The following is a 23502-nucleotide window of genomic DNA, read 5'->3' as shown; positions in this document are numbered from 1 at the left end:
TAAAATACAGTAGGTGTCTGTCTCTAACACCCTGGCAACTTCTGTGGAAACCAACCTTCAATAAAACAGAATAAAATACAGTAGGTGTCTGTCTCTAACACCCTGGCAACTTCTGTGGAAACCAACCTTCAATAAAACAGAATAAAATACAGTAGGTGTCTGTCTCTAACACCTTGGCAACTTCTGTGGAAACCAACCTTCAATAAAACAGAATAAAATACAATAGTCTTCTGTCTCTAACGCCTTGGCAACTTCTGTGGAAACCAACCTTCAATAAAACAGAATAAAATACAATAGTCTTCTGTCTCTAACGCCTTGGCAACTTCTGTGGAAACCAACCTTCAATAAAACAGAATAAAATACAGTAGGTGTCTGTCTCTAACACCTTGGCAACTTCTGTGGAAACCAACCTTCAATAAAACAGAATAAAATACAGTAGGTGTCTGTCTCTAACGCCTTGGCAACTTCTGTGGAAACCAACCTTCAATAAAACAGAATAAAATACAGTAGGTGTCTGTCTCTAACACCTTGGCAACTTCTGTGGAAACCAACCTTCAATAAAACAGAATAAAATACAGTAGGTGTCTGTCTCTAACACCCTGGCAACTTCTGTGGAAACCAACCTTCAATAAAACAGAATAAAATACAGTAGGTGTCTGTCTCTAACACCCTGGCAACTTCTGTGGAAACCAACCTTCAATAAAACAGAATAAAATACAGTAGGTGTCTGTCTCTAACACCTTGGCAACTTCTGTGGAAACCAACCTTCAATAAAACAGAATAAAATACAGTAGGTGTCTGTCTCTAACACCCTGGCAACTTCTGTGGAAACCAACCTTCAATAAAACAGAATAAAATACAGTAGGTGTCTGTCTCTAACACCTTGGCAACTTCTGTGGAAACCAACCTTCAATAAAACAGAATAAAATACAGTAGGTGTCTGTCTCTAACGCCTTGGCAACTTCTGTGGAAACCAACCTTCAATAAAACAGAATAAAATACAGTAGGTGTCTGTCTCTAACACCTTGGCAACTTCTGTGGAAACCAACCTTCAATAAAACAGAATAAAATACAGTAGGTGTCTGTCTCTAACACCTTGGCAACTTCTGTGGAAACCAACCTTCAATAAAACAGAATAAAATACAATAGTCTTCTGTCTCTAACACCTTGGCAATTTCTGTGGAAACCAACCTTCAATAAAACAGAATAAAATACAGTAGGTGTCTGTCTCTAACACCTTGGCAACTTCTGTGGAAACCAACCTTCAATAAAACAGAATAAAATACAGTAGGTGTCTGTCTCTAACACCTTGGCAACTTCTGTGGAAACCAACCTTCAATAAAACAGAATAAAATACAGTAGGTGTCTGTTTCTAACACCCTGGCAACTTCTGTGGAAACCAACCTTCAATAAAACAGAATAAAATACAGTAGGTGTCTGTCTCTAACACCTTGGCAACTTCTGTGGAAACCAACCTTCAATAAAACAGAATAAAATACAATAGTCTTCTGTCTCTAACACCTTGGCAACTTCTGTGGAAACCAACCTTCAATAAAACAGAATAAAATACAATAGTCTTCTGTCTCTAACACCTTGGCAACTTCTGTGGAAACCAACCTTCAATAAAACAGAATAAAATACAGTAGGTGTCTGTCTCTAACACCTTGGCAACTTCTGTGGAAACCAACCTTCAATAAAACAGAATAAAATACAGTAGGTGTCTGTCTCTAACACCTTGGCAACCTCTGTGGAAACCAACCTTCAATAAAACAGAATAAAATACAGTAGGTGTCTGTCTCTAACGCCTTGGCAACTTCTGTGGAAACCAACCTTCAATAAAACAGAATAAAATACAGTAGGTGTCTGTCTCTAACACCTTGGCAACTTCTGTGGAAACCAACCTTCAATAAAACAGAATAAAATACAGTAGGTGTCTGTCTCTAACACCTTGGCAACTTCTGTGGAAACCAACCTTCAATAAAACAGAGAATAAAATACAGTAGGTGTCTGTCTCTAACACCTTGGCAACTTCTGTGGAAACCAACCTTCAATAAAACAGAATAAAATACAGTAGGTGTCTGTCTCTAACACCTTGGCAACTTCTGTGGAAACCAACCTTCAATAAAACAGAATAAAATACAGTAGGTTGTCTCTAACACCTTGGCAACTTCTGTGGAAACCAACCTTCAATAAAACAGAATAAAATACAGTAGGTGTCTGTCTCTAACACCTTGGCAACTTCTGTGGAAACCAACCTTCAATAAAACAGAATAAAATACAGTAGGTGTCTGTCTCTAACACCCTGGCAACTTCTGTGGAAACCAACCTTCAATAAAACAGAATAAAATACAGTAGGTGTCTGTCTCTAACACCTTGGCAACTTCTGTGGAAACCAACCTTCAATAAAACAGAATAAAATACAATAGTCTTCTGTCTCTAACGCCTTGGCAACTTCTGTGGAAACCAACCTTCAATAAAACAGAATAAAATACAATAGTCTTCTGTCTCTAACGCCTTGGCAACTTCTGTGGAAACCAACCTTCAATAAAACAGAATAAAATACAGTAGGTGTCTGTCTCTAACACCTTGGCAACTTCTGTGGAAACCAACCTTCAATAAAACAGAATAAAATACAGTAGGTGTCTGTCTCTAACGCCTTGGCAACTTCTGTGGAAACCAACCTTCAATAAAACAGAATAAAATACAGTAGGTGTCTGTCTCTAACACCTTGGCAACTTCTGTGGAAACCAACCTTCAATAAAACAGAATAAAATACAGTAGGTGTCTGTCTCTAACACCCTGGCAACTTCTGTGGAAACCAACCTTCAATAAAACAGAATAAAATACAGTAGGTGTCTGTCTCTAACACCCTGGCAACTTCTGTGGAAACCAACCTTCAATAAAACAGAATAAAATACAGTAGGTGTCTGTCTCTAACACCTTGGCAACTTCTGTGGAAACCAACATTCAATAAAACAGAATAAAATACAGTAGGTGTCTGTCTCTAACACCCTGGCAACTTCTGTGGAAACCAACCTTCAATAAAACAGAATAAAATACAGTAGGTGTCTGTCTCTAACACCTTGGCAACTTCTGTGGAAACCAACCTTCAATAAAACAGAATAAAATACAGTAGGTGTCTGTCTCTAACGCCTTGGCAACTTCTGTGGAAACCAACCTTCAATAAAACAGAATAAAATACAGTAGGTGTCTGTCTCTAACACCTTGGCAACTTCTGTGGAAACCAACCTTCAATAAAACAGAATAAAATACAGTAGGTGTCTGTCTCTAACACCTTGGCAACTTCTGTGGAAACCAACCTTCAATAAAACAGAATAAAATACAGTAGGTGTCTGTCTCTAACACCTTGGCAACTTCTGTGGAAACCAACCTTCAATAAAACAGAATAAAATACAGTAGGTGTCTGTCTCTAACACCTTGGCAACTTCTGTGGAAACCAACCTTCAATAAAACAGAATAAAATACAGTAGGTGTCTGTCTCTAACACCCTGGCAACTTCTGTGGAAACCAACCTTCAATAAAACAGAATAAAATACAGTAGGTGTCTGTCTCTAACACCTTGGCAACTTCTGTGGAAACCAACCTTCAATAAAACAGAATAAAATACAGTAGGTGTCTGTCTCTAACGCCTTGGCAACTTCTGTGGAAACCAACCTTCAATAAAACAGAATAAAATACAGTAGGTGTCTGTCTCTAACACCTTGGCAACTTCTGTGGAAACCAACCTTCAATAAAACAGAATAAAATACAGTAGGTGTCTGTCTCTAACACCTTGGCAACTTCTGTGGAAACCAACCTTCAATAAAACAGAATAAAATACAGTAGGTGTCTGTCTCTAACACCTTGGCAACTTCTGTGGAAACCAACCTTCAATAAAACAGAGAATAAAATACAGTAGGTGTCTGTCTCTAACACCTTGGCAACTTCTGTGGAAACCAACCTTCAATAAAACAGAATAAAATACAGTAGGTGTCTGTCTCTAACACCCTGGCAACTTCTGTGGAAACCAACCTTCAATAAAACAGAATAAAATACAGTAGGTGTCTGTCTCTAACACCTTGGCAACTTCTGTGGAAACCAACCTTCAATAAAACAGAATAAAATACAGTAGGTGTCTGTCTCTAACGCCTTGGCAACTTCTGTGGAAACCAACCTTCAATAAAACAGAATAAAATACAGTAGGTGTCTGTCTCTAACACCTTGGCAACTTCTGTGGAAACCAACCTTCAATAAAACAGAATAAAATACAGTAGGTGTCTGTCTCTAACACCCTGGCAACTTCTGTGGAAACCAACCTTCAATAAAACAGAATAAAATACAGTAGGTGTCTGTCTCTAACACCTTGGCAACTTCTGTGGAAACCAACCTTCAATAAAACAGAATAAAATACAGTAGGTGTCTGTCTCTAACACCTTGGCAACTTCTGTGGAAACCAACCTTCAATAAAACAGAATAAAATACAGTAGGTGTCTGTCTCTAACACCTTGGCAACTTCTGTGGAAACCAACCTTCAATAAAACAGAATAAAATACAGTAGGTGTCTGTCTCTAACACCTTGGCAACTTCTGTGGAAACCAACCTTCAATAAAACAGAATAAAATACAGTAGGTGTCTGTCTCTAACACCTTGGCAACTTCTGTGGAAACCAACCTTCAATAAAACAGAATAAAATACAGTAGGTGTCTGTCTCTAACACCTTGGCAACTTCTGTGGAAACCAACCTTCAATAAAACAGAATAAAATACAGTAGGTGTCTGTCTCTAACACCTTGGCAACTTCTGTGGAAACCAACCTTCAATAAAACAGAATAAAATACAGTAGGTGTCTGTCTCTAACACCTTGGCAACTTCTGTGGAAACCAACCTTCAATAAAACAGAATAAAATACAGTAGGTGTCTGTCTCTAACACCCTGGCAACTTCTGTGGAAACCAACCTTCAATAAAACAGAATAAAATACAGTAGGTGTCTGTCTCTAACACCTTGGCAACTTCTGTGGAAACCAACCTTCAATAAAACAGAATAAAATACAGTAGGTGTCTGTCTCTAACGCCTTGGCAACTTCTGTGGAAACCAACCTTCAATAAAACAGAATAAAATACAGTAGGTGTCTGTCTCTAACACCTTGGCAACTTCTGTGGAAACCAACCTTCAATAAAACAGAATAAAATACAGTAGGTGTCTGTCTCTAACACCTTGGCAACTTCTGTGGAAACCAACCTTCAATAAAACAGAATAAAATACAGTAGGTGTCTGTCTCTAACACCTTGGCAACTTCTGTGGAAACCAACCTTCAATAAAACAGAATAAAATACAATAGTCTTCTGTCTCTAACACCTTGGCAACTTCTGTGGAAACCAACCTTCAATAAAACAGAATAAAATACAATAGTCTTCTGTCTCTAACACCTTGGCAACTTCTGTGGAAACCAACCTTCAATAAAACAGAATAAAATACAGTAGGTGTCTGTCTCTAACACCTTGGCAACTTCTGTGGAAACCAACCTTCAATAAAACAGAATAAAATACAGTAGGTGTCTGTCTCTAACACCTTGGCAACCTCTGTGGAAACCAACCTTCAATAAAACAGAATAAAATACAGTAGGTGTCTGTCTCTAACGCCTTGGCAACTTCTGTGGAAACCAACCTTCAATAAAACAGAATAAAATACAGTAGGTGTCTGTCTCTAACACCTTGGCAACTTCTGTGGAAACCAACCTTCAATAAAACAGAATAAAATACAGTAGGTGTCTGTCTCTAACACCTTGGCAACTTCTGTGGAAACCAACCTTCAATAAAACAGAGAATAAAATACAGTAGGTGTCTGTCTCTAACACCTTGGCAACTTCTGTGGAAACCAACCTTCAAATAAAACAGAATAAAATACAGTAGGTGTCTGTCTCTAACACCTTGGCAACTTCTGTGGAAACCAACCTTCAATAAAACAGAGAATAAAATACAGTAGGTGTCTGTCTCTAACACCTTGGCAACTTCTGTGGAAACCAACCTTCAATAAAACAGAATAAAATACAGTAGGTGTCTGTCTCTAACACCTTGGCAACTTCTGTGGAAACCAACCTTCAATAAAAACAGAATAAAATACAATAGTCTTCTGTCTCTAACACCTTGGCAACTTCTGTGGAAACCAACCTTCAATAAAACAGAATAAAATACAGTAGTCTTCTGTCTCTAACGCCTTGGCAACTTCTGTGGAAACCAACCTTCAATAAAACAGAATAAAATACAATAGTCTTCTGTCTCTAACGCCTTGGCAACTTCTGTGGAAACCAACCTTCAATAAAACAGAATAAAATACAGTAGTCTTCTGTCTCTAACGCCTTGGCAACTTCTGTGGAAACCAACCTTCAATAAAACAGAATAAAATACAATAGTCTTCTGTCTCTAACGCCTTGGCAACTTCTGTGGAAACCAACCTTCAATAAAACAGAATAAAATACAATAGTCTTCTGTCTCTAACGCCTTGGCAACTTCTGTGGAAACCAACCTTCAATAAAACAGAATAAAATACAGTAGTCTTCTGTCTCTAACGCCTTGGCAACTTCTGTGGAAACCAACCTTCAATAAAACAGAATAAAATACAATAGTCTTCTGTCTCTAACACCTTGGCAACTTCTGTGGAAACCAACCTTCAATAAAACAGAATAAAATACAGTAGGTGTCTGTCTCTAACACCTTGGCAACTTCTGTGGAAACCAACCTTCAATAAAACAGAATAAAATACAGTAGGTGTCTGTCTCTAACACCTTGGCAACTTCTGTGGAAACCAACCTTCAATAAAACAGAATAAAATACAGTAGGTGTCTGTCTCTAACACCTTGGCAACTTCTGTGGAAACCAACCTTCAATAAAAACAGAATAAAATACAGTAGTCTTCTGTCTCTAACACCTTGGCAACTTCTGTGGAAACCAACCTTCAATAAAACAGAATAAAATACAATAGTCTTCTGTCTCTAACGCCTTGGCAACTTCTGTGGAAACCAACCTTCAATAAAACAGAATAAAATACAATAGTCTTCTGTCTCTAACACCCTGGCAACTTCTGTGGAAACCAACCTTCAATAAAACAGAATAAAATACAGTAGGTGTCTGTCTCTAACGCCTTGGCAACTTCTGTGGAAACCAACCTTCAATAAAACAGAATAAAATACAATAGTCTTCTGTCTCTAACACCTTGGCAACTTCTGTGGAAACCAACCTTCAATAAAACAGAGAATAAAATACAGTAGGTGTCTGTCTCTAACACCTTGGCAACTTCTGTGGAAACCAACCTTCAATAAAACAGAATAAAATACAATAGTCTTCTGTCTCTAACACCTTGGCAACTTCTGTGGAAACCAACCTTCAATAAAACAGAATAAAATACAGTAGTCTTCTGTCTCTAACGCCTTGGCAACTTCTGTGGAAACCAACCTTCAATAAAACAGAATAAAATACAATAGTCTTCTGTCTCTAACGCCTTGGCAACTTCTGTGGAAACCAACCTTCAATAAAAAAGAATAAAATACAGTAGGTGTCTGTCTCTAATTCCTTGGCAACTTCTGTGGAAACCAACCTTCAATAAAACAGAATAAAATACAGTAGGTGTCTGTCTCTAACACCCTGGCAACTTCTGTGGAAACCAACCTTCAATAAAACAGAATAAAATACAGTAGGTGTCTGTCTCTAACACCCTGGCAACTTCTGTGGAAACCAACCTTCAATAAAACAGAATAAAATACAATAGTCTTCTGTCTCTAACGCCTTGGCAACTTCTGTGGAAACCAACCTTCAATAAAACAGAATAAAATACAATAGTCTTCTGTCTCTAACGCCATGGCAACTTCTGTGGAAACCAACCTTCAATAAAAACAGAATAAAATACAATAGTCTTCTGTCTCTAACGCCTTGGCAACTTCTGTGGAAACCAACCTTCAATAAAACAGAATAAAATACAGTAGTCTTCTGTCTCTAACACCTTGGCAACTTCTGTGGAAACCAACCTTCAATAAAACAGAATAAAATACAATAGTCTTCTGTCTCTAACGCCTTGGCAACTTCTGTGGAAACCAACCTTCAATAAAACAGAATAAAATACAGTAGGTGTCTGTCTCTAACGCCTTGGCAACTTCTGTGGAAACCAACCTTCAATAAAACAGAATAAAATACAGTAGGTGTCTGTCTCTAACACCTTGGCAACTTCTGTGGAAACCAACCTTCAATAAAACAGAGAATAAAATACAGTAGGTGTCTGTCTCTAACACCTTGGCAACTTCTGTGAAAACCAACCTTCAATAAAACAGAATAAAATACAGTAGGTGTCTGTCTCTAACACCCTGGCAACTTCTGTGGAAACCAACCTTCAATAAAACAGAGAATAAAATACAATAGTCTTCTGTCTCTAACGCCTTGGCAACTTCTGTGGAAACCAACCTTCAATAAAACAGAATAAAATACAGTAGGTGTCTGTCTCTAACACCCTGGCAACTTCTGTGGAAACCAACCTTCAATAAAACAGAATAAAATACAGTAGGTGTCTGTCTCTAACACCCTGGCAACTTCTGTGGAAACCAACCTTCAATAAAACAGAATAAAATACAGTAGGTGTCTGTCTCTAACACCCTGGCAACTTCTGTGGAAACCAACCTTCAATAAAACAGAGAATAAAATACAGTAGGTGTCTGTCTCTAACACCTTGGCAACTTCTGTGGAAACCAACCTTCAATAAAACAGAATAAAATACAGTAGGTGTCTGTCTCTAACACCCTGGCAACTTCTGTGGAAACCAACCTTCAATAAAACAGAATAAAATACAGTAGGTGTCTGTCTCTAACACCCTGGCAACTTCTGTGGAAACCAACCTTCAATAAAACAGAATAAAATACAGTAGTCTTCTGTCTCTAACACCTTGGCAACTTCTGTGGAAACCAACCTTCAATAAAACAGAATAAAATACAGTAGGTGTCTGTCTCTAACACCTTGGCAACTTCTGTGGAAACCAACCTTCAATAAAACAGAATAAAATACAGTAGGTGTCTGTCTCTAACACCTTGGCAACTTCTGTGGAAACCAACCTTCAATAAAACAGAATAAAATACAGTAGGTGTCTGTCTCTAACACCTTGGCAACTTCTGTGGAAACCAACCTTCAATAAAACAGAATAAAATACAATAGGTGTCTGTCTCTAACACCTTGGCAACTTCTGTGGAAACCAACCTTCAATAAAACAGAATAAAATACAGTAGGTGTCTGTCTCTAACACCTTGGCAACTTCTGTGGAAACCAACCTTCAATAAAACAGAATAAAATACAGTAGGTGTCTGTCTCTAACACCTTGGCAACTTCTGTGGAAACCAACCTTCAATAAAACAGAATAAAATACAGTAGGTGTCTGTCTCTAACACCTTGGCAACTTCTGTGGAAACCAACCTTCAATAAAACAGAATAAAATACAGTAGGTGTCTGTCTCTAACACCTTGGCAACTTCTGTGGAAACCAACCTTCAATAAAACAGAATAAAATACAGTAGGTGTCTGTCTCTAACACCTTGGCAACTTCTGTGGAAACCAACCTTCAATAAAACAGAATAAAATACAGTAGGTGTCTGTCTCTAACACCTTGGCAACTTCTGTGGAAACCAACCTTCAATAAAACAGAATAAAATACAGTAGGTGTCTGTCTCTAACACCTTGGCAACTTCTGTGGAAACCAACCTTCAATAAAACAGAATAAAATACAGTAGGTGTCTGTCTCTAACACCTTGGCAACTTCTGTGGAAACCAACCTTCAATAAAACAGAATAAAATACAGTAGGTGTCTGTCTCTAACACCTTGGCAACTTCTGTGGAAACCAACCTTCAATAAAACAGAATAAAATACAGTAGGTGTCTGTCTCTAACACCTTGGCAACTTCTGTGGAAACCAACCTTCAATAAAACAGAATAAAATACAATAGTCTTCTGTCTCTAACACCTTGGCAACTTCTGTGGAAACCAACCTTCAATAAAACAGAGAATAAAATACAGTAGGTGTCTGTCTCTAACACCTTGGCAACTTCTGTGGAAACCAACCTTCAATAAAACAGAATAAAATACAGTAGGTGTCTGTCTCTAACGCCTTGGCAACTTCTGTGGAAACCAACCTTCAATAAAACAGAATAAAATACAGTAGGTGTCTGTCTCTAACACCTTGGCAACCTCTGTGCCTGGCTCACAATCAGAACAAGTGCTTGAGTTTAACTGATACTACAGACAATAAAACAGACACTGGATCACGCCTCAATGACTACGAGTGTTAATGAAATACACATGCTGCAATGCATATAAAACCAGTGCCTTCTGAGGGCGTCCTTGTCTGCTATGCCCAGTACTGTACTGTACTGTATAGGGAGTCCCTTGTCCCATAGTCCTTCTCTCTGTACTGTATAGGGAGACCCTTGTCCCATAGTCCTTCTCTCTGTACTGTATAGGGAGTCCCTTGTCCCATAGTCCTTCTCTCTGTACTGTATAGGGAGACCCTTGTCCCATAGTCCTTCTCTCTGTACTGTATAGGGAGTCCCTTGTCCCATAGTCCTTCTCTCTGTACTGTATAGGGAGACCCTTGTCCCATAGTCCATCTCTCTGTACTGTATAGGGAGTCCCTTGTCCCATAGTCCTTCTCTCTGTACTGTATAGGGAGTCCCTTGTCCCATAGTCCTTCTCTCTGTACTGTATAGGGAGACCCTTGTCCCATAGTCCATCTCTCTGTACTGTATAGGGAGACCCTTGTCCCATAGTCCATCTCTCTGTACTGTATAGGGAGACCCTTGTCCCATAGCCCTTCTCTCTGTACTGTATAGGGAGTCCCTTGTCCCATAGTCCTTCTCTCTGTACTGTATAGGGAGACCCTTGTCCCATAGTCCATCTCTCTGTACTGTATAGGGAGTCCCTTGTCCCATAGTCCTTCTCTCTGTACTGTATAGGGAGTCCCTTGTCCCATAGTCCTTCTCTCTGTACTGTATAGGGAGACCCTTGTCTCATAGTCCATCTCTCTGTACTGTATAGGGAGACCCTTGTCCCATAGTCCATCTCTCTGTACTGTATAGGGAGACCCTTGTCCCATAGTCCATCTCTCTGTACTGTATAGGGAGACCCTTGTCCCATAGTCAATCTCTCTGTACTGTATAGGGAGACCCTTGTCCCATAGTCCATCTCTCTGTACTGTATAGGGAGACCCTTGTCCCATAGTCCATCTCTCTGTACTGTATAGGGAGACCCTTGTCCCATAGTCCATCTCTCTGTACTGTATAGGGAGACCCTTGTCCCATAGTCCATCTCTCTGTACTGTATAGGGAGTCCCTTGTCCCATAGTCATTCTCTCTGTACTGTATAGGGAGACCCTTGTCCCATAGTCCATCTCTCTGTACTGTATAGGGAGTCCCTTGTCCCATAGTCATTCTCTCAGACCTAGACCTACAAATCAGCTATATAACAAAAACGTTATTTAAAATTTTTAAAAAGATGTGTGTTCATACACACGATAAACATTGACAGAAAGGCAGAAATAGCATTTCCAAGATGATGATTCAGGTGGTACTCAAGAGTTAGCCATTCCACCTGATTCACAGTGTTATAGTAACAATAGAGTAAAATATGTTAGAAAATGCCTCTAAAGAAATGTCAGCGTCAAAATACAAACGTAGATCTCAGATATGTAAGCATTGTGACCAACTGAAATGGGGTTTCTATGTACATGGCCGGCCCATAAAATAGGCCAGGGGGATGGTCCTCAGGAGACGGCTGCAACAGGACAGCCTGTAATGACCTGCCTACAGATCTACTGTGTACGGGGAGTGATAGTGTGTAAGGGGGAGTGATCAAGTGTGTAGGGTCTGGGGAGTGATAGTGTGTAAGGGGGAGTGATCAAGTGTGTAGGGTCTGGGGAATGATAGTGTGTAAGGGGGAGTGATCAAGTGTGTAGGGTCTGGGGAGTGATAGTGTGTAAGGGGGAGTGATCAAGTGTGTAGGGTCTGGGGAATGATAGTGTGTAAGGGGGAGTGATCAAGTGTGTAGGGTCTGGGGAGTGATAGTGTGTAAGGGGGAGTGATCAAGTGTGTAGGGTCTGGGGAATGATAGTGTGTTGGGTGAGTGATCAAGTGTGTAGGGTCTGGGGAATGATAGTGTGTTGGGCGAGTGATCAAGTGTGTAGGGTCTGGGGAATGATAGTGTGTAAGGGGGAGTGATCAAGTGTGTAGGGTCTGGGGAATGATAGTGTGTAAGGGGGAGTGATCAAGTGTGTAGGGTCTGGGGAGTGATAGTGTGTAAGGGGGAGTGATCAAGTGTGTAGGGTCTGGGGAATGATAGTGTGTAAGGGGGAGTGATCAAGTGTGTAGGGTCTGGGGAATGATAGTGTGTTGGGCGAGTGATCAAGTGTGTAGGGTCTGGGGAATGATAGTGTGTTGGGCGAGTGATCAAGTGTGTAGGGTCTGGGGAATGATAGTGTGTAAGGGGGAGTGATCAAGTGTGTAGGGTCTGGGGAATGATAGTGATAGTGTGTTGGGAGAGTGATCTGCGTAGGGGAGTGAGGGGTAATATCCAGAAGGGCCCTAAATGACATGCTGGAGCAGAGTAAAGTCCACGTACCGATAACAAGGCAGGCTGCAGGCATGTTGTAGGGGTCCTTTATGAATAGAGAAACCACTTGTATTGGGTCCACTAGAATGCCATACCTAGAAAAACACAACCCTGCGGTTAGACACTCACAGCTCAGCTGAATCAAACCACAGTCGGATTTTATATCTCCTGTGTTTTTGTTCTACCTTGTTATATTTAGTATTACATTGTTATTTATTATTGCATTGTTGGGATTAGAGCTTGCAAGAAAGACATTGCACTGCACTTGTGCATGTGACATTAAAACTTATTACAGCCTTTCAGTCATCAGAATGCTGCGAGTGTAAGTGATGCAGCATGTTTGAGTGAATCAGGCACAGAACCTCCTATCTTACTTTACAGTAATACATGACAATGTACCCTCCTTGCACGTCTTGACCACAGTATGCCTTTAGTAAGCAATGCCTGGCAGCTCCCTATAGGCTGTTATTGTGCTGGGCATCTGTGGACAGTCAGGAGGCATCGCGCTTGCAGTAGCGTACAGGACAGCATAAGGTCTTAGCAGTGAAGGGGCCTTACATTCCATTCTCTGAAAACGGGGCCTTTACTTCGAACAGTCAAAGGACAGCCGTAAGACTACACTCTCCTTTCCCCCTCTTCTCTTATAGCAAGCTCCTCATAACATTCTGTACTTACTTTAAAAGGTTTTCCAAGAACAGACGGGCATTGCTTAAGACCTACAACAAAAGAGGGCTTGTAAATTCATTGCATCCTTGAAAATACAGTTTGTTTCACTTGGTAGAAGCATACATTCATCATATGATTCAATTACAGTGTCTCTTCTCCACTGTAGTTTCAAGTTTTATTAGTCATATATACGTGATACACATGGTATATATCGTCAAATGAAATGCTTACTTGCAGGTTCCTTTTTGACAATGCAACAATAAGAAATAATAACAATTAAGAATACAAACAAAGTAAATGTCTCAGTAGAGTAAAATGTTAAGCATAATAATACAGGAAGGCACAATTTATAGTTCAATATTTACACATGTTTTGGGGAAGGGAGGATTGGGGGAGAGTGTGGGGGACAAGTGTTTAAATGATGAGGTATTTAGCAATCATAATGAGAGTGTTACGTGGGGTGGAGCAGGTGGACCCAAGTGCAGACTCAGACGAGGAGACAGGAATAAGGTAAAACCAAGGTATTTATTGAAAAGCGGGGAGAGCGGAGAGAAAAGCAGCGTCTGACTGGAGAAAACAGGCAACACAGGATAACAAGATCTATGCAGGAACAAACGGCTTCAAATGCAGACTGACAGAGCAGAGGCTACGATCTGGCAGCGTGGAAGTGGCAGGGCTGAGTATTTGTCGAGTTCTGATTATGGAACATGTTGCAGCTGGTGGGGATCTGCTCTGACTCCAGCACATCTGCCGCCACTCCCACAATCAGATACACCCACACAGAGAGAGAGAGAGGGAGAGAGCACTGGGGCGGCAGGTTTGGGAGACACAGGATGAGAAGTAGACAAGGGCAGATGTAACAAAGAGTCTGGTAGCAGCAGTTGTGATGTGTGTGTAGCATGAATGTATGAGGGTGTGTGTGGATGAGTTTACATGTATATCTGTGTAGGTGTGAGTGAGTGCATGTGTACTAAGATGCAGTATTTATTTTCCACTGTAGATGTACCTAACTCCATAAGAGAACCGGAGAAAACTCCATAAGAGAACAGGAGGAAACTCCATTAGAGAACCGGAGGAAACTCCATGAGAGAACCGGAGGAAACTCCATGAGAGAACCGGAGGAAACTCCATGAGAGAACCGGAGGAAACTCCATTAGAGAACCGGAGGAAACTCCATGAGAGAACCGGAGGAAACTCCATTAGAGAACCGGAGAAAACTCCATACGAGAACCAGAAGAAACTCCATAAGAGAACTGGAGAAAACTCCATAAGAGAACCAGAGGAAACTCCATAAGAGAACTGGAGAAAACTCCATTAGTGAACCAGAGGAAACTCCATATCAAGGGGACTTTATTCATTTTATGAATATGTCCAAAGGCCACGCAATATACCTCAGTAAACCCTTTAAGGGCAGTAGACTGTAACATTTTACACTATACCTCAGTAAACCCTTTAAGGCAGTAGACTAACATTTTACACTATACCTCAGTAAACCCTTTAAGGCAGTAGACTGTAACATTTTACACTATACCTCAGTAAACCCTTTAAGGCAGTAGACTAACATTTTACACTATACCTCAGTAAACCCTTTACGTGCAGTTTGGTTTAGTTCATTTCTATGCACTAGACAGGGCGAAGGACGCCAGAGATGGCTGTTAAATTTATTGCACATTGTGCAGTGATGGGCATCTAAAAAGTCCACATAGGTAGCTAAAACGAAGGATTAAATTGAAACTTCAGCTGGAGAAAACTCAGACTCGGTTGGTGAGGTGAAGGATTAAATTGAAGCCTTAGTGGGGATGGAAACTCCATCAGTAGCTCGTTGCTATGAGCTGAATGACACAGTTGCTAGGGTGAAAACTGTGGTTGAAGCTGGAGGAATTATTGCATTTTCATTGTCGATTTCGTTGCACTTACCTATGAATCACATTATTATGAACAGTACTGACGTCAAACGGAAGAACCAAGGACACGGGTGGTTCCTAATGTTGTGAGATTCTCGCTAGTGTTTAGAGAACAACTGGTTCTGAGAGATTAGGATCAGGACCTGCAGTTGTAACAGTAAGCAACTGTAACAAAATGGATGACTGCAGTGTAGCCGTTATTATGAGGACATGTTGCAATGATTGCTAAGGCTACTAATATTAAAGTGTGTATACTTATTTAAAATGTATGTAGTTCTGTACCTGTCTATTTTTTTTAAATGTTAATAAAAATGTCTATTAATGTTATGTATTGTCATTTTATGTCATTCTGTCCTTCAGCTGTAATGGTCTATTAATGTCATGTTTGATGTGGACCACAGGAAGGGCAGCTACAGCTTTGGCTCTAGCTAATGGAGATCCTAAAAAACACCAAATACACTACTATTTCTGGAACTCATCTTCACAGCTAAAAGATTACGTGTTTGCAAGTCAAGATAATCACTCTCTTGATTTTTAGGTCTGTCTTGAGATTCTCTCCCTCCATCGTAGAACATTTTCCATTTTGGATTGTAATATATTATTATGGAATACAAAGACTTCTCCACGTTCAATGGGAATTTGAGAAGAAGTTCAAAGAATGAACAAAGTACTGTGATGACAAAATGATCTTGTTTCAGAGAGTGGATTATCAACAGTTTTAGAACTGTGAATTTATTCTCCACGGCTTTGATGAAGGGGACTAAGCTGGCGTTGCTCTAGATTGGACGTGAATTCAGATCAACAAACTAGCTGTTGCAGAATGATTACTTTCGATAGAATCTCAATACCATATTTCCCCACAATTGTTACACATCTGAATGTCAGTATGTTTTTCTAAGGGAATGGTACCACCATGTTTCCCTTAGCATCATCAAACCATCCTTGAACTCCAACATCTCTCTCTAAAGAGTAAAACAATGGTTTATGTGGTTGTATTGAGACTCACTGAGAGCGAGAGGAATGGGAATGTCCTGCTGTTTCCCATCCTCTCACACACTGACTTCAAAGCCAAACTGAATTAGCAAAACACAAGGTTATTAACAAAGTGATTAGCTAACTATATAGCTAAGCGTTACGTGTCCCACTTTAGGATTGGACAGAATAGTCTAGTCCAGTAAGTGCCGCGGCACAAGTGCAATGTACCTCTACTATCCTGCGTCTAGTAAATTAAGACAAAGGGAATCTTACAGAATATCAGATTATTACATGAAAGCAGGATGACCTTGGACTCACTTCAATCCACATCACCTCCTTTAGCAGCAAAATCATTAAAAGACAAAAGAATATGATTTATGATTTTGTCTCACTTTCACTGTAATCTTGCTTAAATAAAAGAACAGGAACACAGAGTAGCCTCGGGCTAGACATATAATCCTCGAGGTGTTCTGAATAAGTGTCTGGTGTCTTTAAACACTGTGGTTTCAGGCCCAGCGTGGGATGAATATGCCTTCTGGTGAGACCTGGGGGCACACACCCACCACCGCACAGTGATGCTCTCTGATCGACTCCTCTTGTCGGAGGTAAGCCAGTTAAGAACTAATTCTTATTTACAATGACGGCCTACAAGGGGCCAAACGCGGACGGCGGTGGGCCAAAAGTGCGCCTACCCTACGGGACTCCCAATCACAGCCAGTTGCGATACACCGGCCAAACACGGACAACGCGGGGCCAATTGTGCACCTGCCCTTTGGGACTCCCAATCACAGCCGGTTGTGATACAGCCTGGATTCGAACCAGGGTGTCTGTAGTGACGCATCTAGCCTTAGACCACTGCGCCACTCGAGAGCCCCAATGTTTTAAAGGCTACAGTCACTACAGACACCCTAGTCTAAGCACTGTTTAAGATGAGGGGTAGTGTTCTACTAAGCTATATGGAATTATTTTAAGAAGGTCATACCAAGGATCATTTTTTAAATTTGATTTAGAATTTTAAGAGCCATTGAGGTATAAAAATAAAATAATAAAAAATATTTGATGAAAGATGTTATTTTGCCTTACTGTGTCACGCCCTGACCGTAGATTGCTTTGTCTGTTTCTATATTTTGTTTGGTAGGGGTGTGATGTGGGTGGGAATTCTATGTTTGTATGTCTAGGTTTTGTATTTCTATGTTTTGGTCTGTTATGGTTCTCAATCAGGGACATCTGTCTTTCTTTGTCTCTGATTGAGAACCATACTTAGGTAGCCTTTTTTCCCACTGTTAGTTGTGGGTGGTTATTTTCTGTTTAGTGTTTGTTGCACCTGTCAGAACTGTTTAGGCTATTCTTTTAGTTATATTGTATTCAGTGTTCAGTCAGAATAAATAATATGAACACGTACCACGCTGCACCTTGGTCTTCACCTTCTTCTAATGAAAGTCGTTACATACTTCAATTAGCCCATACAAACACATGTAATAACAGGTAGTCCTTACTGCTATTAGCCCATACAAACACATGTAATAACAGATTCACTACATGGAACAACAGGTAGTCCTTACTGCTATTAGCCCATACAAACACATGTAATAACAGATTCACTACATGGAACAACAGGTAGTCCTTACTGCTATTAGCCCATACAAACACATGTAATAACAGATTCACTACATGGAACAACAGGTAGTCCTTACTGCTATTAGCCCATACAAACACAAACACATGTAATAACAGATTCACTACATGGAACAACAGGTAGTCCTTACTGCTATTAGCCCAAACACATGTACAAACATGGAACATGTAATAACAGAATTCACTACATGGAACAACAGGTAGTCCTTACTGCTATTAGCCCATACAAACACATGTAATAACAGATTCACTACATGGAACAACAGGTAGTCCTTACTGCTATTAGCCCATACAAACACATTGAATAACAAACACATATTCACTACATGGAACAACAGGTAGTCCTTACTGCTATTAGCCCATACAAACACATGTAATAACAGATTCACTACATGGAACAACAGGTAGTCCTTACTGCTATTAGCCCATACAAACACATGTAATAACAGATTCACTACATGGAACAACAGGTAGTCCTTACTGCTATTAGCCCATACAAACACATGTAATAACAGATTCACTACATGGAACAACAGGTAGTCCTTACTGCTATTAGCCCATACAAACACATTGAATAACAGATTCACTACATGGAACAACAGGTAGTCCTTACTGCTATTAGCCCATACAAACACATGTAATAACAGATTCACTACATGGAACAACAGGTAGTCCTTACTGCTATTAGCCCATACAAACACATGTAATAACAGATTCACTACATGGAACAACAGGTAGTCCTTACTGCTATTAACCCATACAAACACATGTAATAACAGATTCACTACATGGAACAACAGGTAGTCCTTACTGCTATTAGCCCATACAAACACATGTAATAACAGATTCACTACATGGAACAACAGGTAGTCCTTACTGCTATTAGCCCATACAAACACATGTAATAACAGATAGTCCTTACTGCTATTAGCCCATACAAACACATGTAATAACAGATTCACTACATGGAACAACAGGTAGTCCTTACTGCTATTAGCCCATACAAACACATTTAATAACAGATTCACTACATGGAACAACAGGTAGTCCTTACTGCTATTAGCCCATACAAACACATGTAATAACAGATTCACTACATGGAACAACAGGTAGTCCTTACTGCTATTAGCCCATACAAACACATGTAATAACAGATTCACTACATGGAACAACAGGTAGTCCTTACTGCTATTAGCCCATACAAACACATGTAATAACAGATTCACTACATGGAACAACAGGTAGTCCTTACTGCTATTAGCCCATACAAAAACACATGTAATAACAGATTCACTACATGGAACAACAGGTAGTCCTTACTGCTATTAGCCCATACAAACACATGTAATAACAGATTCACTACATGGAACAACAGGTAGTCCTTACTGCTATTAGCCCATACAAACACATGTAATAACAGATTCACTACATGGAACAACAGGTAGTCCTTACTGCTATTAGCCCATACAAACACATGTAATAACAGATTCACTACATGGAACAACAGGTAGTCCTTACTGCTATTAGCCCATACAAACACATGTAATAACAGATTCACTACATGGAACAACAGGTAGTCCTTACTGCTATTAGCCCATACAAACACATGTAATAACAGATTCACTACATGGAACAACAGGTAGTCCTTACTGCTATTAGCCCATACAAACACATTAATAACAGAATAACAGATTCACTACATGGAACAACAGGTAGTCCTTACTGCTATTAGCCCATACAAACACATGTAATAACAGATTCACTACATGGAACAACAGGTAGTCCTTACTGCTATTAATAACAGATTCACTACATACAAACACATGTAATAACAGATTCACTGCATGGAACAACAGGTAGTCTACATGGAACAACAGGTAGTCCTTACTGCTATTAGCCCATACAAACACATGTAATAACAGATTCACTACATGGAACAACAGGTAGTCCTTACTGCTATTAGCCCATACAAACACATGTAATAACAGATTCACTACATGGAACAACAGGTAGTCCTTACTGCTATTAGCCCATACAAACACATTGAATAACAGATTCACTACATGGAACAACAGGTAGTCCTTACTGCTATGAGCCCATACAAACACATGTAATAACAGATTCACTACATGGAACAACAGGTAGTCCTTACTGCTATTAGCCCATACAAACACATGTAATAACAGATTCACTACATGGAACAACAGGTAGTCCTTACTGCTATTAGCCCATACAAACACATGTAATAACAGATTCACTACATGGAACAACAGGTAGTCCTTACTGCTATTAACCCATACAAACACATGTAATAACAGATTCACTACATGGAACAACAGGTAGTCCTTGCTGCTATTAGCCCATACAAACACATGTAATAACAGATAGTCCTTACTGCTATTAGCCCATACAAACACATGTAATAACAGATTCACTACATGGAACAACAGGTAGTCCTTACTGCTATTAACCCATACAAACACATGTAATAACAGATTCACTACATGGAACAACAGGTAGTCCTTACTGCTATTAGCCCATACAAACACATGTAATAACAGATTCACTACATGGAACAACAGGTAGTCCTTGCTGCTATTAGCCCATACAAACACATGTAATAACAGATAGTCCTTACTGCTATTAGCCCATACAAACACATGTAAAAACAGATTCACTACATGTAATAACAGATAGTCCTTACTGCTATTAGCCCATACAAACACATGTAATAACAGATTCACTACATGGAACAACAGGTAGTTCTTACTGCTATTAGCCCATACAAACACATGTAATAACAGATTCACTACATGGAGCAACAGGTAGTCCCCCCAAATACTCTAAAGGAAGTTTGTTCTGAAGTGTCTGCCCTATATCTGAGAGGTATACTGTAAACTATATTATTTAATGTATTATTATATGTATAACCCCTAAGTCCTGTCTAAACCGGGGGGCTACTAAGCTATATGGAATTGTTTTAAGGTCATACCATGGATCATTTTTCTATTTGATTTAGAATTTTAAGATCCCTTGAAGTATCAAAAATGTTATTTTTTACAAAATTATTAGATGAATAATTGTAATTTTGCCATACTTCTATTAGCCCATACAAACGCACTGTATAACATATTCACTACATGGAACAACATAGTCCCCCCCAAAAAATGATTAGGTATTAAGATGTAGCCTAAGAGGGAAACCTGGCCAGTGATTGTGGTGCTTACACTGACCTGAGTGTTGTTGAGCAGCCTGGAGAATTAACTGAGACTCTCAGTATGACGTTGCAGAAGAAAACTTACCAGCATGACAACACACCAGTTGAGGACTCCTCTGTAGTTTCTATAACCACTGGCAGAGCTCAACAGGGACTCCTGCAACCTGTGGCAACTGAGGCATGAAGACACGTGGGATAGTTTGAATACGTGCGCACTCATTTACTGTACTGTACTACAGCTATAGTTAACTGATCTGAAATACCCTTCCCAAATGACGTCCGCAACACACCACCGACTTCCCTTCGAGATTTGTAAAAAAATATATACGTACCCCTTTTTATCCCCAATTTGACATATAGCCTATTGGACCAGCATGGGTGACATATAGACAATGCGAAATGGTTAAAATTACATTATTCATTCTACGCCATTATAAATAACTGTTCATAAGGGAAGATTGCACAAGTGGGTGAAGTAATAAATAGTCGCGATCTGTTTTTCCTGGCATAAATTCACCCCACTATAACGACACGTCTGGGTTTTGTTAGTTAATGCCTCACCTCTGTCTATCACTAGGAACATTTATTCGTTTCTTCCTTTCTTTTGACGTGGTAGAAGGCAAATCGGACAAGTTTCGCTTAGTTACAATGTTGCCGCTGTCACTGCGGCGGTTAACACTTTCATCAACTTCTGACCGCCCATTCACTTGTTTCAAAGGAACACATTTTCCAGTGGATATAGTGGCTCTTCTTTTGCGGATAAGGGCCCCTGTTTCTTCCATGATATCGCCGATCTTCAGAGCTCTAGATTCATTTGACGTCTCGCCTACTTTGCAGGCAGCTATAACACATGCCCACTATTGCCAAACATCATACTGTCATAGAGAGCAAGAGGAAATTGGGATTGCAAAACGCGATATGTCAATAACTGTATGAATACTGTAGTTGTAGTGGGCAGCAGAAAACAGTTCCGTATTGACTGTATACGTAAGAATGTGGCGTGGTGGAACAGAAACGTCGAGGAGTGGCAAGTCTGTCGACACTGGTTGGACTGCTGCCAGTTATGAAGGTGAGGGCTATATTAAGTTAGGAACAGATCGCAATTTAATGGAGAGAGGGGTGGTCCAAAATAGGAGAGGGTTGTTAAACGTTTTGTGTTGCTTTGGGGAGAGTTTTTATTCGGCACAGGGGAGGCTAGTATGTTTTCTTTCCTGGTTAATGTTCACACTTTTGTAGGTTTTACTATATGTCTTCCATATAGCCAAATGTCCTATCTGATTTTTTTTACTATATAATGTCTTCCATATAGCCAAATGTCCTCATCTGATTTTTTTTTACTATATAATGTCTTCCATATAGCCAAATGTCCTCATCTGATTTTTTTTACTATATAATGTCTTCCATATAGCCAAATGTCCTCATCTGATTTTTTTTTTACTATATAATGTCTTCCATATAGCCAAATGTCCTCATCTGATTTTTTTTACTATATAATGTCTTCCATATAGCCAAATGTCCTCATCTGATTTTTTTTACTATATAATGTCTTCCATATAGCCAAATGTCCTCATCTGATTTTTTTTACTACATAATGTCTTCCATATAGCCAAATGTCCTCATCTGATTTTTTTACTATATAATGTCTTCCATATAGCCAAATGTCCTCATCTGATTTTTTTTTACTATATAATGTCTTCCATATAGCCAAATGTCATCATCTGATTTTTTTTTACTATATAATGTCTTCCATATAGCCAAATGTCCTCATCTGATTTTTTTACTATATAATGTCTTCCATATAGCCAAATGTCCTCATCTGATTTTTTTTTACTATATAATGTCTTCCATATAGCCAAATGTCATCATCTGATTTTTTTTTACTATATAATGTCTTCCATATAGCCAAATGTCCTCATCTGATTTTTTTTACTATATAATGTCTTCCATATAGCCAAATGTCCTCATCTGATTTTTTTTTACTATATAATGTCTTCCATATAGCCAAATGTCCTCATCTGATTTTTTTTTACTATATAATGTCTTCCATATAGCCAAATGTCCTCATCTGATTTTTTTTACTATATAATGTCTTCCATATAGCCAAATGTCCTCATCTGCTTGCATGCGCCTGCCCTATATCAAGGTGCTTTCATACTTCCCTTATGTGCTATAGGCTTTTCAGTTTTCTGTGTGCTTACTTTTGCTATACAGGTCAGTATAGTCTACACTCTAAACATTAGGGGTTCTTCTAAGATCCTCAAAGTTCTTTGAAGAACCCCATAAGAGGTGGGGTTCATCGAGGAACCTCCTTAGTTGGTGGGGGTTCTTGCAGGAAGCTAACTGCCCAACTGAAACATTTGAATTTGAAAGGATAGCAGGTGCAGACACTTAAGTGAAAAATGTAAAGATTTAAGGTAAGTTTGTTCATTGTATGATCTAAATTGATATTGTTTTATGATGATACCATTTATCTTTTCAT

General features: G+C 39.4%; 1 protein-coding gene across 2 annotated transcripts in view; it reads right to left on the bottom strand.

Moving 5' to 3' along the window:
- The window catches only part of dgat1b (diacylglycerol O-acyltransferase 1b), a 64136-nt gene extending 42113 nt beyond the window's left edge, over window positions 1–22023 (bottom strand). Inside the window, exons 1-4 of one of the 2 annotated variants that reach the window (XM_052514123.1) lie at window positions 21585–22023; window positions 21109–21196; window positions 13302–13342; window positions 12636–12721 (exon numbers count right to left, since the gene is read on the bottom strand). In XM_052514123.1, coding sequence (XP_052370083.1) covers window positions 12636–12721; window positions 13302–13342; window positions 21109–21196; window positions 21585–21805 — 436 coding nt within the window. In that variant the 5' untranslated portion in view covers window positions 21806–22023. The remainder of the gene's footprint in view (window positions 1–12635; window positions 12722–13301; window positions 13343–21108; window positions 21197–21584) is intronic. The other variant, XM_052514122.1, reaches the window with a different exon arrangement.
- Window positions 22024–23502: the final 1479 nt, after the last annotated feature.

The sequence above is a fragment of the Oncorhynchus keta genome, unplaced genomic scaffold (assembly GCF_023373465.1).
Source record: "Oncorhynchus keta strain PuntledgeMale-10-30-2019 unplaced genomic scaffold, Oket_V2 Un_scaffold_1526_pilon_pilon, whole genome shotgun sequence".
Lineage (NCBI taxonomy): Eukaryota > Metazoa > Chordata > Actinopteri > Salmoniformes > Salmonidae > Oncorhynchus > Oncorhynchus keta.
Note: the sequence above shows the minus strand (reverse complement) of the source record. Positions and strands in the feature narration are given on the sequence as shown.